The following is a 17,763-nucleotide window of genomic DNA, read 5'->3' on the forward strand; positions in this document are numbered from 1 at the left end:
TTAGGGTAGGGGGTTTTAGGGTAAGGGCTTAGAGTAAGGGGTTAGGGTAGGGGGTTAGGGTAAGGGGTTAGGGTAGGGTTTTTTTAGGGTAAGGGCTTATGGTAAGGGGTTTTACGGTAAGGGCTTAGGGTAAAGGGTTTTAGGGTATGGAATTAGGGTAGGGGGTTTTAGGTTAAGGGCTTAGGGTAAGGGGTTAGGGTAGGGGGTTAGGGTAGGGGGTTAGGGTAGGGGGTTAGGGTAGGGGTTTTTAGGGTAAGGGCTTATGGTAAGGGGTTTTAGGGTAAGGGCTTAGGGTAGGAGGTTTTAGGGTATGGAATTAGGGTAGGGGGTTTTAGGGTATGGAATTAGGGTAGGGGGTTTTAGGGTAAGGGCTTAGAGTAAGGGGTTAGGGTAGGGGGTTAGGGTAAGGGGTTAGGGTAGGGTTTTTTTTAGGGTAAGGGCTTATGGTAAGGGGTTTTAGGGTAAGGGCTTAGGGTAGGGGGTTTTAGGGTATGGAATTAGGGTAGGGGGTTTTAGGGTAAGGGCTTAGAGTAAGGGGTTAGGGTAGGGGGTTAGGGTAAGGGGTTAGGGTAGGGTTTTTTTAGGGTAAGGGCTTATGGTAAGGGGTTTTACGGTAAGGGCTTAGGGTAAAGGGTTTTAGGGTATGGAATTAGGGTAGGGGGTTTTAGGTTAAGGGCTTAGGGTAAGGGGTTAGGGTAGGGGGTTAGGGTAGGGGGTTAGGGTAGGGGGTTAGGGTAGGGGTTTTTAGGGTAAGGGCTTATGGTAAGGGGTTTTAGGGTAAGGGCTTAGGGTAGGAGGTTTTAGGGTATGGAATTAGGGTAGGGGGTTTTAGGGTATGGAATTAGGGTAGGGGGTTTTAGGGTACGGGCTTAGGGTAGGGGTTTTTAGGATAAGGGGTTAGGGTAGGGTTTTTTAGGATAAGGGCTTAGGGTAGGGGGTTTTAGGGTATGTATTTAGGGTAAGGGCTTAGGGTAGGGGTTTTTAGGATAAGGGGTTAGGGTAGGGGATTTTAGGGTAAGGGCTTAGGGTATGGGGTTTTAGGGTAAGGGCTTAGGGTAGGGGTTTTTAGGGTAAGGGCTTAGGGTAGGGGGTTTTAGGGTATGGAATTAGGGTAGGGGGTTTTAGGGTAAGGGCTTAGGGTAAGGGCTTAGGGTAGGGGGTTTTAGGGTATGGAATTAGGGTAACGGGTGTGGCGAAAATGGGGGTAATCAGCGCATTAATAAAGGCAGTGGGCTCAGCTGGTTACCCCTATTTCGCGTTGGGGATGAAGGGGTTAATTCTATATGCATGGCTGTCCCCATTTTGCAGGCTAATCTCTACCTGCAGTGAAGTGCCTTTCTGTTACTGTTTTAAAATGTACCGGCAGGATGCTATTTTTTTGTCTGCCTGCCTTTGTGAAGCAGTAGGAACAAATGTTATGCATACAGGAGCCCCCTGTTGGGATGAAAGACCCCAGATTCGTAAAGTGTCACTTAATCAGGATGTTTATGAGTAGCAGATCCTGTTACTCCTCCTGGATATTTCACACCTCGGGACCCAAACTTCAGACATTGCGTCCCCAGAAATGAGTGGGCCCTTTTTACTTAGCAGTGCTACCAAGCTGCTCACTGAGCATGCTCAGAGTTACCTGAGCTGGCTGTAGGATTTGCCCCTGTGACATGGCAGGTTCTGATAGGATCAAGATAATTCGTTGCCAATGGGATGAGGCTAATGTAAACCCCACAGGCCCTTATCCTTAAAAAGGCCTGTACCCCTCATTCCTGTGTTGTTGCTGTAACCTGATTTCTTCAAGTGGATAAGACCTAAGTACAGCGGCTACGATTCCAGAACGCAAGGGGTTAAAAACATCGCAACAAGGAAACTTGCCCTGCTTCAGGATTTCGTTAGCCCTGGGTATCCAGCAAATCCCAGAGAACCAGAAAGGACTTGGCACATTCACAGAAGGATTGGACTGGCTATGTATTTGGCAATTTGCAAATGGACTACATTTTAAAGGACAATCTTCTGCTGCTTTGGCACCTTTCTGGACATTATCCTCTGTTTCTCTACCCGTGAGTGTAATTATTAAGTTTATTCTGCAGTTGTCGTGTGTTTGCCTATCAAGGGAATAAATCTCAGTTTATTTTGCTCAACCTGTTCTGCTCAATCAGGACCCACAAAATATAAATGTGTTATTAAGCGCGTCCCCGTGACAACGGGGTTTTAGGCTAAGGGCTTAGGGTAGGAGTTTTAGGGTAAGGGCTTAGGGTAAGGACTTAGGGTAGGGGTTTTTAGGGTATGGAATTAGGGTAGGGGGTTTTAGGGTAAGGCCATTACCTTACTGGTGACATTGTCCAGGGGCGGGGCGAGACACCGGCGGCCATTCAGTCACAGAGACACGGCCAAATATTCTAGACCACAATTTGGGTGTCGGAACGGACGCACCATTTCACTTGCTTACACACGATCTGAAGAATAAAAGCAACTTCGACGCACACGTTAAGAGACCCAAATATCACCCTGGTCAAGAACGGTCAAGAACGACACAGAGAATGTTAAAGCGGAGGCGCCTCGAGTGCCGACTAGGAGAGTCCAACCTTACTAAAAGCCAGAGACCATCTCATTAAGGAGGTGGAAACAAGACACATCTGTCTGATCGTTGAACCAGACTACAGGGGCCGGTGCCGGTGTCCTAATAAACGAGGCAGTCTCGTAGGGATGAGATCCTTCACCAATTCTCCAATCGCGCGGGTTACGGACCTGCTTCTGTCAATCCTACAATGGAGATTGCAGAAAAGATAGGAAGGCCATGGAAGGTGGGGGGAGGGGGGGTTATCTCCAACAAGCCAAGTGACTTTTTTGTTAATGTGATCCCGGTAATCTACACCAGGGGGTGCTCAACTCCAGTCCTCAAGACCCCCCCCCCCAACAGTTCAGGTTTTAAGAATACCCCTACTTCAGCACAGTTGGCTCACCTGTGCTGAAGCTGGAATTTCCTTCAAACCTGACCTGTTAGGGAAGGGGGAGGTCCTTGAGAACCTCTGATTTATATGCTTCCCAAAATCCACAAGAAGCCCACGCACCCACCGGGACGCCCGTATGTGGCAGGTCCAGATTCCATTTTTCAGCCCGTGGCAGTAGTCCCGGATAAAACTACTAAGACCCCTAGTGGTTGGTTCTGAATCGTACATACGGGATACTTCCGATTCCCTGCATCGGGTGGACGCTCTCCCAAATCGGGATGGGGGAGATCTCCTGGCGACCCTCGATGTGAACGGCCTCTACACTTCCGTCCCTCATACTGAGGGTTTGGAGGCTGTTAGACTGTCCTCGCTTCATTACGAGCTGTTAACACCCGAGGGAGCGCATGTTCATTTAGGATTTGCCAAATATCACCTTGAGGGACAATTGCTTTATGTGCAATGCCAGGGGACGGCCATGGGACCCAATGTCACACCGACATACACCAACATTTCCATGAATAGATTTGAGGAACAATTTGTATACACACATGCAGGTTTCTTGGAATTTGGGCGTATGTGGGTGCGGTACATTGACGATGTTTTCCTGTTATGGGCCGGGGATTCTGAGTCACTGCTCTCTTTTGCGAGTGACCTGGATGGTGCCCTTGTCACCATTTGGTTTACAATGACAGCTAGTGAAAGCAAGGTTAACTTTTTAGGCACAACCATTACACTACCAGGGAGGATGCTAGAATCAGATCTCTTTAGTAAAAGACCACCACTCTCCGGAAACCGCACAGGGATTACGCCAGAGTCAGCTCCTTCAGGGCAAAAAGGATCATTAGTTCACCTGTCAGCATTGGTATGGATAAAATGCATATACGATTTGCTGAAAGAGGCTATGCCTTGCCTCTATTGAAGGCCTGGCATTAAAAAGCTGAGGGTGTCTTACGCTTACGACCCCCTCTCCTTTCATCTGACAAAACCATGAAAACCTGGTCTCCTCCTGTGCCCCCACTTTTTGAAGTGAAACTTCTTTGCTGGCGCCTACAGGGTTTCATGGGCAAAAATGATTGCCTTGTAACGAAAAATCGTAACGTGAGTGACGTCACGGAACTAAAGGGCGTGTGCCCGTCGCGCTTGCGGCCGTCGCATAACACGCAGAGACTAATAACAACACGCAGAGAGATATAATAACACACAGAGATATAATAACACGCCGAGCGATATAATAACACGCAGAGAGATATAACACGCAGAGCGGTATAACACCACCCAGAGAGATATAATAACACGCAGAGCGATATAATAACGCACAGAGATATAATAACACGCAGAGCGATATAATAGCACGCAGAGCGGTATAATAACACGCAGAGCGATATAATAACATGGAGAGCGATATAATAACACGCAGAGAGATATAATAACACGCAGAGAGATATAATAACACGCAGAGTGGTAGAATAACACGCAGAGAGATATAATAACACGCAGAGCGGTATAATAACACGCAGAGCGGTATAATAACACGCAGAGCGGTATAATAACACGCAGAGCGATATAATAACACCCAGAGAGATAATAACACGCAGAGAGATATAATAACACGGAGAGCGATATAATAACACGCAGAGGGATATAATAACACGCAGAGCGATATAATAACATGCAGAGTGATATAATAACACGCAGAGCGGTAGAATAACACGCAGAGAGATATAATAACACGCAGAGCGGTATAATAACACGCAGAGCGGTATAATAACACGCAGAGCGGTATAATAACACGGAGAGCGATATAATAACACGCAGAGATATAATAACACGCAGAGTGATATAATAACATGCAGAGTGATATAATAACAGGCAGAGCGATATAATAACACGCAGAGAGATATAATAACACGCAGAGCGATATAATAACACGCAGAGCGATATAATAACACGCAGAGCGATATAATAACACGCAGAGCGATATAATAACACGCAGAGCGATATAATAACAAGTAGAGCGATATAATAACACGCAGAGCGATGGAATAACACGCAGAGCGATATAACACGCAGAGCGATGGAATAACACGCAGAGCGATATAATAACACGCAGAGAGATAGAATAAAACGTAGAGCGATATAATAACACGCAGAGCGATGGAGCACTGGGTCAGTCCCAGTTAGTTCTAGTTATATATATATATATATGTATATATATATATATATATATATATATATATATACATACATACATACATACATACATATATATATAAACACACATTCCCAGGTAGCTCACCCCCCACATCATGAATATATATTTTTGCCAATATGAGTGCTACTGAGCGTGGCAAATGTATACAACAGAAGACAGGGGTGCCCAATGCTACGTCCAATTGACAAAACATATATGGTAATGAGTATAAAGTTTAAATACTTCAATAATAATTACTTGGTTGTTTAGTTAAACCCTTTGGCCAAAGCATCGTAAGCCTGCACACCAGGTTATACCTTGACGTTTGGTATGCAGGCTTACGATGCTTTGGCCAAAGGGTTAAACTAAACAACCAAGTCATTATTATTAAAGTATTTAAACTTTATACTCATTACCATATATGTTTTGTCAATTGGATGTAGCATTGGGCACCCCTGTCTTCTGTTGTGTATATACAGGCGTAACCCCGCATTAACGTACGCAATGGGACCGGAGCATGTACAGTATGTAAAGTGAAAATGTAATTAAAGTGAAGCACTACCTTTTTTCCCCTTGTCGATGCATGTACTGTACTGCAATCGTCATATACGTGCATAACTGATGTAAATAACGCATGCGTAACAGGCTCTATAGTCTCCCCGCTTGCGCACAGCTTCGGTACAGGTAGGGAGCCGGTATTGCTGTTCAGGACGTGCTGACAGGCGCATGCGCGAGCTGCCATTTGCCTATTGGGCGATATGTACTTACTCGCGAGTGTACTTAAACCGGGGTATGCCTTTACACACACGCACACACACACACACACACACACACACACACACACACACACACACACACACACACACACACTTTCTCCCACCTAAGTATTTCGTTACTGGTCTTTATTGTGATCCCTAATGCCCATTTTGCTCTACCCCCGGGCCTGTTTTTGGGGCGTGGCACCTCAGGACTGGAAATTGGTATTCCGCAGTGCGTTGCTGGCCCTTCTCCTCCCTCCCCCCCCCCCCTCCCTCGCTCTCCCGCCTCCACGCACGCACCTCTGGGGGGGAGACCGGCGCTCCCGTCCCGGTCTGCGGAGCGCTCTGCACGATCAGTCGCTGCGGGGCAAGGAGGAGAGAGAAGGCGGAGATTAGAGGGCCGCACGGACGCACACGCAGCAGGGGATGGAAGGGTCATGCCATGGACACGGGAGCATCCGTACGTATAGTGTATGGGGGGGGGGAACTGATGTGTGTTGGGTGATATAGTGTATAAGGGGGGGACTGATGTGTGTTGGGTGATATAGTGTATGGGGGGGGAACTGATGTGTGTTGGGGATATAGTGTATGGGGGGGAACTGATGTGTGTTGGGGATATAGTGTATGGGGGGGCTGATGTGTGTTGGGTGATATAGTGTATGGGGGGGGTACTTATGTGTGTTGGGGGATATAGTGTATGGGGGGGGAACTGATGTGTGTTGGGGGATATAGTGTATGGGGGGGAACTGATGTGTGTTGGGGGATATAGTGTATGGGGGGGTACTGATGTGTGTTGGGTGATATAGTGTATGGGGGGTACTGATGTGTGTTCGGTGATATAGTGTATGGGGGGGGAACTGATGTGTGTTGGGGGATATAGGGTATGGGGGGGAACTGATGTGTGTTGGGGATATAGTATATGGGGGGGTACTGATGTGTGTTGGGGGATATAGTGTATGGGGGGGACTGATGTGTGTTGGGTGATATAGTGTATGGGGGGGAACTGATGTGTGTTGGGTGATATAGTGTATGGGGGAGGAACTGATGTGTGTTGGGTGATATAGTGTATGGGGGGGGGGACTGATGTGTGTTGGGGGATATAGTGTATGGGGGGGAACTGATGTGTGTTGTGGGATATAGTGTATGGGGTGGGAACTGATGTGTGTTGGGGGATATAGTGTATGGGGGGGTACTGATGTGTGTTGGGGGGATATAGTGTATGGGGAGGGGAACTGATGTGTGTTGGGTGATATAGGGTATGGGGGGGGAACAGATGTGTGTTGGGTGATATAGGGTATGGGGGGGACTGATGTGTGTTGGGTGATATAGTGTATGGGGGGAACTGATGTGTGTTGGGGATATAGTGTATGGGGGGAACTGATGTGTGTTGGGTGATATAGTGTATGGGGGGGGGAACTGATGTGTGTTGGGTGATATAGTGTATGGGGGGAACTGATGTGTGTTGGGGATATAGTGTATGGGGGGGAGACTGATGTGTGTTGGGGGATATAGTGTATGGGGGGGAACTGATGTGTGTTGGGTGATATAGTGTATGTGGGGGAGACTGATGTGTGTTGGGGGATATAGTGTATGGGGGGGGAACTGATGTGTGTTGGGGATATAGTGTATGGGGGGGGGACTGATGTGTGTTGGGTGATATAGTGTATGGGGGGAACTGATGTGTGTTGGGGGATATAGTGTATGGGGGGACTGATGTGTGTTGGGTGATATAGTGTATGTGGGGGAGACTGATGTGTGTTGGGGGATATAGTGTATGGGGGGGTGACTTATGTGTGTTGGGAGATATAGTGTATGGGGGGGAACTGATGTGTGTTGGGTGATATAGTGTATGGGGGGAACTGATGTGTGTTGGGTGATATAGTGTATGTGGGGGAGACTGATGTGTGTTGGGGGATATAGTGTATGGGGGGGGGACTGATGTGTGTTGGGTGATATAGTGTATGTGGGGGAGACTGATGTGTGTTGGGGGATATAGTGTATGGGGGGGATTGATGTGTTTTGGGTTATATAGTGTATGGGGGGAACTGATGTGTGTTGGGGATATAGTGTATGGGGGGGACTGATGTGTGTTGGGGGATATAGTGTATGGGGGGGACTGATGTGTGTTGGGTGATATAGTGTATGGAGGGAACTGATGTGTGTTGGGGGATATAGTGTATGGGGGGGAACTGATGTGTGTTGGGGGATATAGTGTATAGGGGGTGGGCTGATGTGTGTTGGGGGATATAGTGTATGGGGGGAACTGATGTGTGTTGGGGGATATAGTGTATGGGGGGGGAGACTGATGTGTGTTGGGTGATATAGTGTATGGGGGTACTGATGTGTGTTGGGGGATATAGTGTATGGGGGGGAACTGATGTGTGTTGGGGGATATAGTGTATGGGGGGGACTGATGTGTGTTGGGTGATATAGTGTATGTGGGGGAGACTGATGTGTGTTGGGGGATATAGTGTATGGGGGGGGATTGATGTGCGTTGGGTGATATAGTGTATGGGGGGAACTGATGTGTGTTGGGGATATAGTGTATGGGGGGGAACTGATGTGTGTTGGGGGATATAGTGTATGGGGGGGTACTGATGTGTGTTGGGGGATATAGTGTATGGGGGGAGACTGATGTGTGTTGGGTGATATAGTGTATGGAGGGAACTGATGTGTTTTGGGGGATATAGTGTATGGGGGGGAACTGATGTGTGTTGGGGATATAGTGTATGGGGGGGGACTGATGTGCGTTGGGGGATATAGTGTATGGGGGGGACTGATGTGTGTTGGGTGATATAGTGTATGGAGGGAACTGATGTGTTTTGGGGGATATAGTGTATGGGGGGGAACTGATGTGTGTTGGGGGATATAGTGTATAGGGGGTGGGCTGATGTGTGTTGGGGGATATAGTGTATGGGGGGGGAGACTGATGTGTGTTGGGTGATATAGTGTATGGGGGTACTGATGTGTGTTGGGGGATATAGTGTATGGGGGGGAACTGATGTGTGTTGGGGGATATAGTGTATGGGGGGGGAGACTGATGTGTGTTGGGTGATATAGTGTATGGGGGTACTGATGTGTGTTGGGGGATATAGTGTATGGGGGGGAACTGATGTGTGTTGGGGGATATAGTGTATGGGGGGAGACTGATGTGTGTTGGGGGATATAGTGTATTGGGGGAACTGATGTGTGTTGGAGCTTTATTTTACTTTTATTATTTTAAACGGTATGTGACGAGACCATACATTTGCCAGACATGCCTTGTGGGATATTTTACATAAACGATTTCATTTAATAACATGCAGAGCAAAGCGGAGAGAGCCAGGCAGAGGAAGTGAAATAAAAGTGGGGCTGTAGGAAGAAAATGTGACAGCGGATCAGTCAGGAATCTCTGCGCACTGCAGCCTCTAACACCGGCAGAAATACATTGTATTTCACTAATGGAATGTGTGGGCAAGCTAGGCTGCGCCCGTCACTGGGCCGGCAAGGATAATCGCTGGGCTGGCAAGGATAATCGCTGGGCCGGCAAGGATAATCGCTGGGCCGGCAAGGATAATCGCTGGGCCGGCAAGGACAATCGCTGGGCCGGCAAGGATAATCGCTGGGCCGGCAAGGATAATCGCTGGGCCGGCAAGGACAATCGCTGGGCCGGCAAGGACAATCGCTGGGCCGGCAAGGACAATCGCTGGGCCGGCAAGGACAATCGCTGGGCCGGCAAGGATAATCGCTGGGCTGGCAAGGACAATCGCTGGGCCGGCAAGGATAAGCCCGTCATGGGACAAGCTAGGCTACGGCCTCACTTGGACGGCTAGGATATGCCCGTCACTGGGCCAGCTAGGTTACGCCCATCACGTGGTTGGCTAGGTTACGCCCATCACGTGGTTGGCTAGGTTACGCCCGTCACGGGGTTGGCTAGGTTACGCCCGTCACGGGGTTGGCTAGGTTACGCCCATCACGGGGTTGGCTAGGTTACGCCCATCACGTGGTTGGCTAGGTTACGCCCGTCACGGGGTTGGCTAGGTTACGCCCGTCACGGGGTTGGCTAGGTTACGCCCATCACGGGGTTGGCTAGGTTACGCCCATCACGGGGTTGGCTAGGTTACGCCCATCACGGGGTTGGCTAGGTTACGCCCATCACGGGGTTGGCTAGGTTACGCCCATCACGGGGTTGGCTAGGTTACGCCCATCACGGGGTTGGCTAGGTTACGCCCATCACGGGGTTGGCTAGGTTACGCCCATCACGGGGTTGGCTAGGTTACGCCCATCACGGGGTTATCTGGGCTACATCTGTGACAGGGCCGGCTAAGGTACACCCGTCACCGGCCCGGCTAGTCGCACTGGTTTGGCGCCCGCACTGGTTTACCCGTGTACGTACCGCGCTTTCACAGCAGAATTAATGGCCGTTATTAAAACATTCGGAGTGATTTTCCGTACGACGCTGCGTACGCACAATCCGTGACACGCGGCGAGCTACGCGCATCTGTGCGCACACACACACAACACTTACGTCATTGTGTCAAGTCTTGTGTGTAAGGGGAAAAAAAAGAAAGATGGCCGCCCGTGTCACGCGCTGGTTATTAACCCCGAGTGACAATCACAAAGGAGCGGGAGGTACGTCAGAGTCCCAGGACAGGCGCCTCTAATAAACAGCAGTCACACGTATATATATATATATATATATATATATTGAAGCGGCTGTTGAGACTGGGATTGGTTGTGCCTGGCGGTAAAGGCACTGTCTTTGAAGTGGGAGGCAGCAGTGCCAGTTAGTGACGGGTGACACGCTTGCCCTTCCTCGGAGGCTAGGCTCTTTATGTCAGGATATATCGCTGCTGTGTGAGAGGAGGTGACGCGGTGACGCGGTGACGTACGTGCGGGGGTACGGGCGCTCCGGCCAGCTGCAGAGGGGACACTGCGGTGACTCTGGGTGGGAGCCCGGCGTGCACCAGCAGCCTCTGCGCGTGGAGACACAGACCCAGCGTGAACAGGAGCAGAAACCGCGGGGGGGGGGGGGGGGGGAGTGTGCAGCGAGTGGGGGGGGGGGGGGGTGCAGAGACCGCAGGGGGAGAGAGAGTGCAGAGACCGCAGTGGGAGAGAGTGCAGAGACCGCAGTGGGAGAGAGAGTGCAGAGAGCATAGGGGGAGAGAGTGCAGAGAGCATAGGGGCAGAGAGTGCAGAGACCACAGGGGGAGTGAGAGAGAGAGAGAGTATAGAGAGCGTAGGGGGAGAGAGAGTGCAGAGACCACAGGGGGAGAGAGGGAGAGTATAGAGAGCGTAGGGGAAGAGAGAGAGTGCAGAGACCACAGGGGGAGTGAGAGAGAGTATAGAGAGCGTAGGGGAAGAGAGAGAGTGCAGAGACCACAGGGGGAGAGAGAGTATAGAGAGCGTAGGGGAAGAGAGAGAGTGCAGAGACCACAGGGGGAGTGAGAGAGAGTATAGAGAGCGTAGGGGGAGAGAGAGAGTGCAGAGACCACACGGGGAGAGAGAGAGAGAGTATAGAGAGCGTAGGGGGAGAGAGTTCAGAAACAGCAGGAGCAGAAATTGCAGAGAGCGCAGGGGGAGAGAGAAAGTGAAGATAGCGTAGGGGGAGAGAGAGTGCAGAGACCGCAACGGGAGAGAGTGCAGAGACCGCACGGGGAGAGAGTGCAGAGACCGCACGGGGAGAGAGTGCAGAGACCGCACGGGGAAAGAGTGCAGAGACCGCAGGGAGAGGGGGCAGAGACTGCAGGGAGAGGGAGAGAGCGAGAGCGAGCTGCAGGAACAGCATGGGAAGACATCTCTCTGTACAGACCCATTCACACACAGATCTGTCACTACATTGGCACACACGCGCACACACACACACGCGCACACAAACGGCCCCCCTTCATCACTGAAATACCAACCTCTGCTTCTCCGCTACCCCGTACACACACAGCCTGTACCTCCTGTCTCAGTTACCCCTCCCTCTGCCCTTCTCCTCCGCTACCCCGCACACACACAGCCTGTACCTCCTGTCTCAGTTACCCCTCCCTCTGCCCTTCTCCCCCGCTACCCCGTACACACACAGCCTGTACCTCCTGTCTTAGTTACCCCTCCCTCTGCCCTTCTCCTCCGCTACCCCGTACACACACAGCCTGTACCTCCTGTCTCAGTTACCCCTCCCTCTGCCCTTCTCCCCCGCTACCCCGTACACACACACAGCCTGTACCTCCTGTCTCAGTTACCCCTCCCTCTGCCCTTCTCCTCCGCTACCCCGTACACACACAGCCTGTACCTCCTGTCTCAGTTACCCCTCCCTCTGCCCTTCTCCTCCGCTACCCCGTACACACACAGCCTGTACCTCCTGTCTCAGTTACCCCTCCCTCTGCCCTTCTCCTCCGCTACCCCGTACACACACAGCCTGTACCTCCTGTCTCAGTTACCCCTCCCTCTGCCCTTCTCCTCCGCTACCCCGTACACACACAGCCTGTACCTCCTGTCTCAGTTACCCCTCCCTCTGCCCTTCTCCTCCGCTACCCCGTACACACACAGCCTGTACCTCCTGTCTCAGTTACCCCTCCCTCTGCCCTTCTCCTCCGCTACCCCGTACACACACAGCCTGTACCTCCTGTCTCAGTTACCCCTCCCTCTGCCCTTCTCCTCCGCTACCCCGCACACACACAGCCTGTACCTCCTGTCTCAGTTACCCCTCCCTCTGCCCTTCTCCTCCGCTACCCCGTACACACACAGCCTGTACCTCCTGTCTCAGTTACCCCTCCCTCTGCCCTTCTCCTCCGCTACCCCGTACACACACAGCCTGTACCTCCTGTCTCAGTTACCCCTCCCTCTGCCCTTCTCCTCCGCTACCCCGTACACACACAGCCTGTACCTCCTGTCTCAGTTACCCCTCCCTCTGCCCTTCTCCTCCGCTACCCCGTACACACACAGCCTGTACCTCCTGTCTCAGTTACCCCTCCCTCTGCCCCTCTCCTCCGCTACCCCGTACACACACACACAGCCTGTACCTCCTGTCTCAGTTACCCCTCCCTCTGCCCTTCTCCTCCGCTACCCCGTACACACACAGCCTGTACCTCCCGTCTCAGTTACCCCTCCCTCTGCCCTTCTCCTCCGCTACCCCGTACACACACAGCCTGTACCTCCTGTCTCAGTTACCCCTCCCTCTGCCCTTCTCCTCCGCTACCCCGTACACACACAGCCTGTACCTCCTGTCTCAGTTACCCCTCCCTCTGCCCTTCTCCTCCGCTACCCCGTACACACACAGCCTGTATCTCCTTTCTCAGTTACCCCTCCCTCTGCCCTTCTCCTCCGCTACCCCGTACACACACAGCCTGTACCTCCTATCTCAGTTACCCCTCCCTCTGCCCTTCTCCTCCGCTACCCCGTACACACACACAGCCTGTACCCCCTGTCTCAGTTACCCCTCCCTCTGCCCTTCTCCTCCGCTACCCCGTACACACACAGCCTGTACCTCCTGTCTCAGTTACCCCTCCCTCTGCCCTTCTCCTCCGCTACCCCGTACACACACAGCCTGTACCTCCTGTCTCAGTTACCCCTCCCTCTGCCCCTCTCCTCCCCTACCCCGTACACACACACAGCCTGTACCTCCTGTCTCAGTTACCCCTCCCTTTGCCCTTCTCCTCCGCTACCCCGTACACACACACAGCCTGTACCTCCTGTCTCAGTTACCCCTCCCTCTGCCCTTCTCCTCCGCTACCCCGTACACACACAGCCTGTACCTCCTGTCTCAGTTACCCCTCCCTCTGCCCTTCTCCCCCGCTACCCCGTACACACACAGCCTGTACCTCCTGTCTCAGTTACCCCTCCCTCTGCCCTTCTCCTCCGCTACCCCGTACACACACAGCCTGTACCTCCTGTCTCAGTTACCCCTCCCTCTGCCCGTCTCCTCCGCTACCCCGTACACACACAGCCTGTACCTCCTGTCTCAGTTACCCCTCCCTCTGCCCTTCTCCTCCGCTACCCCGTACACACACAGCCTGTACCTCCTGTCTCAGTTACCCCTCCCTCTGCCCGTCTCCTCCGCTACCCCGTACACACACAGCCTGTACCTCCTGTCTCAGTTACCCCTCCCTCTGCCCTTCTCCTCCGCTACCCCGTACACACACACAGCCTGTACCTCCTGTCTCAGTTACCCCTCCCTCTGCCCTTCTCCTCCCCTACCCCGTACACACACAGCCTGTACCCCCTGTCTCAGTTACCCCTCCCTCTGCCCTTCTCCTCCGCTACCCCGTACACACACAGCCTGTACCTCCTGTCTCAGTTACCCCTCCCTCTGCTCTTCTCCTCCGCTACCCCGTACACACACACAGCCTGTACCCCCTGTCTCAGTTACCCCTCCCTCTGCCCTTCTCCTCCGCTACCCCATACACACACAGCCTGTACCTCCTGTCTCAGTTACCCCTCCCTCTGCCCTTCTCCTCCGCTACCCCGTACACACACAGCCTGTACCTCCTGTCTCAGTTACCCCTCCCTCTGCCCTTCTCCTCCGCTACCCCGTACACACACAGCCTGTACCTCCTGTCTCAGTTACCCCTCCCTCTGCCCTTCTCCTCCGCTACCCCGTACACACACAGCCTGTACCTCCTGTCTCAGTTACCCCTCCCTCTGCCCTTCTCCTCCGCTACCCCGTACACACACAGCCTGTACCTCCTGTCTCAGTTACCCCTCCCTCTGCCCTTCTCCTCCGCTACCCCGTACACACACAGCCTGTACCTCCTGTCTCAGTTACCCCTCCCTCTGCCCTTCTCCCCCGCTACCCCGTACACACACAGCCTGTACCTCCTGTCTCAGTTACCCCTCCCTCTGCCCTTCTCCTCCGCTACCCCGTACACACACACACAGCCTGTACCTCCTGTCTCAGTTACCCCTCCCTCTGCCCTTCTCCTCCGCTACCCCGTACACACACAGCCTGTACCTCCTGTCTCAGTTACCCCTCCCTCTGCCCTTCTCCTCCCCTACCCCGTACACACACACAGCCTGTACCTCCTGTCTCAGTTACCCCTCCCTTTGCCCTTCTCCTCCGCTACCCCGTACACACACAGCCTGTACCTCCTGTCTCAGTTACCCCTCCCTCTGCCCCTCTCCTCCGCTACCCCGTACACACACAGCCTGTACCTCCTGTCTCAGTTACCCCTCCCTCTGCCCTTCTCCTCCGCTACCCCGTACACACACAGCCTGTACCTCCTGTCTCAGTTACCCCTCCCTCTGCCCTTCTCCTCCGCTACCCCGTACACACACAGCCTGTACCTCCTGTCTCAGTTACCCCTCCCTCTGCCCTTCTCCTCCGCTACCCCGTACACACACACAGCCTGTACCTCCTGTCTCAGTTACCCCTCCCTCTGCTCTTCTCCTCCGCTACCCCGTACACACACACAGCCTGTACCTCCTGTCTCAGTTACCCCTCCCTCTGCCCTTCTCCTCCGCTACCCCGTACACACACAGCCTGTACCTCCTGTCTCAGTTACCCCTCCCTCTGCCCTTCTCCTCCGCTACCCCGTACACACACACAGCCTGTACCTCCTGTCTCAGTTACCCCTCCCTCTGCCCTTCTCCTCCCCTACCCCGTACACACACAGGCTGTACCTCCTGTCTCAGTTACCCCTCCCTCTGCCCTTCTCCTCCGCTACCCCGTACACACACAGCCTGTACCTCCTGTCTCAGTTACCCCTCCCTCTGCCCTTCTCCTCCCCTACCCCGTACACACACACAGCCTGTACCTCCTGTCTCAGTTACCCCTCCCTTTGCCCTTCTCCTCCGCTACCCCGTACACACACAGCCTGTACCTCCTGTCTCAGTTACCCCTCCCTCTGCCCTTCTCCTCCGCTGCCCCGTACACACACAGCCTGTACCTCCTGTCTCAGTTACCCCTCCCCCTGCCCTTCTCCTCCGCTACCCCGTACACACACAGCCTGTACCTCCTGTCTCAGTTACCCCTCCCTCTGCCCTTCTCCTCCGCTACCCCGTACACACACAGCCTGTACCTCCTGTCTCAGTTACCCCTCCCTCTGCCCTTCTCCTCCGCTACCCCGTACACACACACAGCCTGTACCTCCTGTCTCAGTTACCCCTCCCTCTGCCCTTCTCCTCCGCTGCCCCGTACACACACAGCCTGTACCTCCTGTCTCAGTTACCCCTCCCTCTGCCCTTCTCCTCCGCTACCCCGTACACACACAGCCTGTACCTCCTGTCTCAGTTACCCCTCCCTCTGCCCTTCTCCTCCGCTACCCCGTACACACACACAGCCTGTACCTCCCGTCTCAGTTACCCCTCCCTCTGCCCTTCTCCTCCGCTACCCCGTACACACACACACAGCCTGTACCTCCTGTCTCAGTTACCCCTCCCTCTGCCCGTCTCTGTGTACCTGCTGTGCCGCCTGTACTTGCTGTACCACTTGCGTGGGCACGCCAACCTGCGGAGTGGGGGTCCCCCCTGGGCTGCACTCTCCATCGCTGGCTCTCAGGGCCCCGTCTGTGAGGAGGGGGACAGGAGACGGGACGCTCAGTATAATGAGGAACTCCCATCCCATATATAACAGCCCCCTACATTATCCGTGCTATGGGACAGGAGACAGGACGCTCAGTGTAATGAGGGGCTGCCCATCCTATATATAACACCCCCCTACATTATCCGTGCTATGGGACAGGAGACAGGACACTTGGTGTAATGAGAGACGTCCCCACCCCCCCACATCCCACTCGCCATCCCATCTCTAACACCACCACCCCCACCCTATCCCTCCTATGAACTCGTTCCTATCCCGACCTAACCCCTGAATATTCCTGACTTCTGCTACATCTGAAACGCAGTGTTGACCAGTAAGTGCCCGAGGAGATTAAGAATTACAATGTTCCTTCTGAAAAGAAAGTTGGGCGTTCCTATTTCCCCATTGTCAGGAAGTTCTGGGTTGTGGATGCGTTGTGGGTTGGGACACCGTTGAACGTTTCTAGTCGAAGAAGGAACGTACGATGTTCTGGAAAGCTCTGTACGCCGTCATTTCATTTAGGACGATACTCCAATGTCGGTTCTGCTGAAAGGTGTCACAGTTTACAACAAATCTTCACATTTCAGCAGGACGCCAGAGCAGGGACCTTTCCGCTGGCCTTCCATAGGGTGATAATCACTCATAGATTGGTTTCTCGTGGTGTATTGGGAAGAAGTTTATTGATGGGTTTCTCTGGATGTTTTGGGAAGAAGTTTATTGATGGGTTTCTCTGGATGTATTGGGAAGAAGTTTATTGATGGGTTTCTCGTGGTGTATTGGGAAGAAGTTTATTGATGGGTTTCTCTGGATGTATTGGGAAGAAGTTTATTGATGGGTTTCTCTGGATGTATTGGGAAGAAGTTTATTGATGGATGTCTCGTGGTGTATTGGGAATAAATTTATAGATAAGTTTCTTGTGGTGTATTGGAAAGAAGTTTATAGATTGGTTTCTCGTGGTGTATTGGGAAGAAGTTTATTGATGGGTTTCTCTGGATGTTTTGGGAAGAAGTTTATTGATGGATGTCTCGTGGTGTATTGGGAAGAAGTTTATTGATGGATGTCTCGTGGTGTATTGGGAAGACGTTTAATGATGGATTTCTCTTGGTGTATTGGGAAGAAGTTTATTGATGGATGTCTCGTGGTGTATTGGGAAGAAGTTTATTGATGGGTTTCTCTGGATGTATTGGGAAGAAGTTTATTGATGGATGTCTTGTGGTGTATTGGGAATAAATTTATAGATAAGTTTCTTGTGGTGTATTGGAAAGAAGTTTATAGATTGGTTTCTCGTGGTGTATTGGGAAGAAGTTTATTGATGGGTTTCTCTGGATGTTTTGGGAAGAAGTTTATTGATGGATGTCTCGTGGTGTATTGGGAAGAAGTTTATTGATGGAT

The 17,763-nt window shown here is 52.3% G+C and overlaps 1 protein-coding gene across 8 annotated transcripts in view; it reads right to left on the reverse strand.

Annotated features, from left to right (window-relative positions):
• RFX1 (regulatory factor X1) overlaps positions 1-17,763 on the reverse strand; it is a 114,297-nt gene that overhangs the window by 77,887 nt on the left and 18,647 nt on the right. For 7 of the 8 annotated variants that reach the window (XM_075577517.1, XM_075577522.1, XM_075577521.1 and 4 more), the window contains exons 3-4: positions 16,252-16,358; positions 6,192-6,251 (exon numbers count right to left, since the gene is read on the reverse strand). In XM_075577517.1, the coding sequence (XP_075433632.1) occupies positions 6,192-6,251; positions 16,252-16,358 (167 nt within the window). The remainder of the gene's footprint in view (positions 1-6,191; positions 6,252-16,251; positions 16,359-17,763) is intronic. The other variant, XM_075577520.1, reaches the window with a different exon arrangement.

This window comes from Ascaphus truei, chromosome 20 (assembly GCF_040206685.1).
Source record: "Ascaphus truei isolate aAscTru1 chromosome 20, aAscTru1.hap1, whole genome shotgun sequence".
Lineage (NCBI taxonomy): Eukaryota > Metazoa > Chordata > Amphibia > Anura > Ascaphidae > Ascaphus > Ascaphus truei.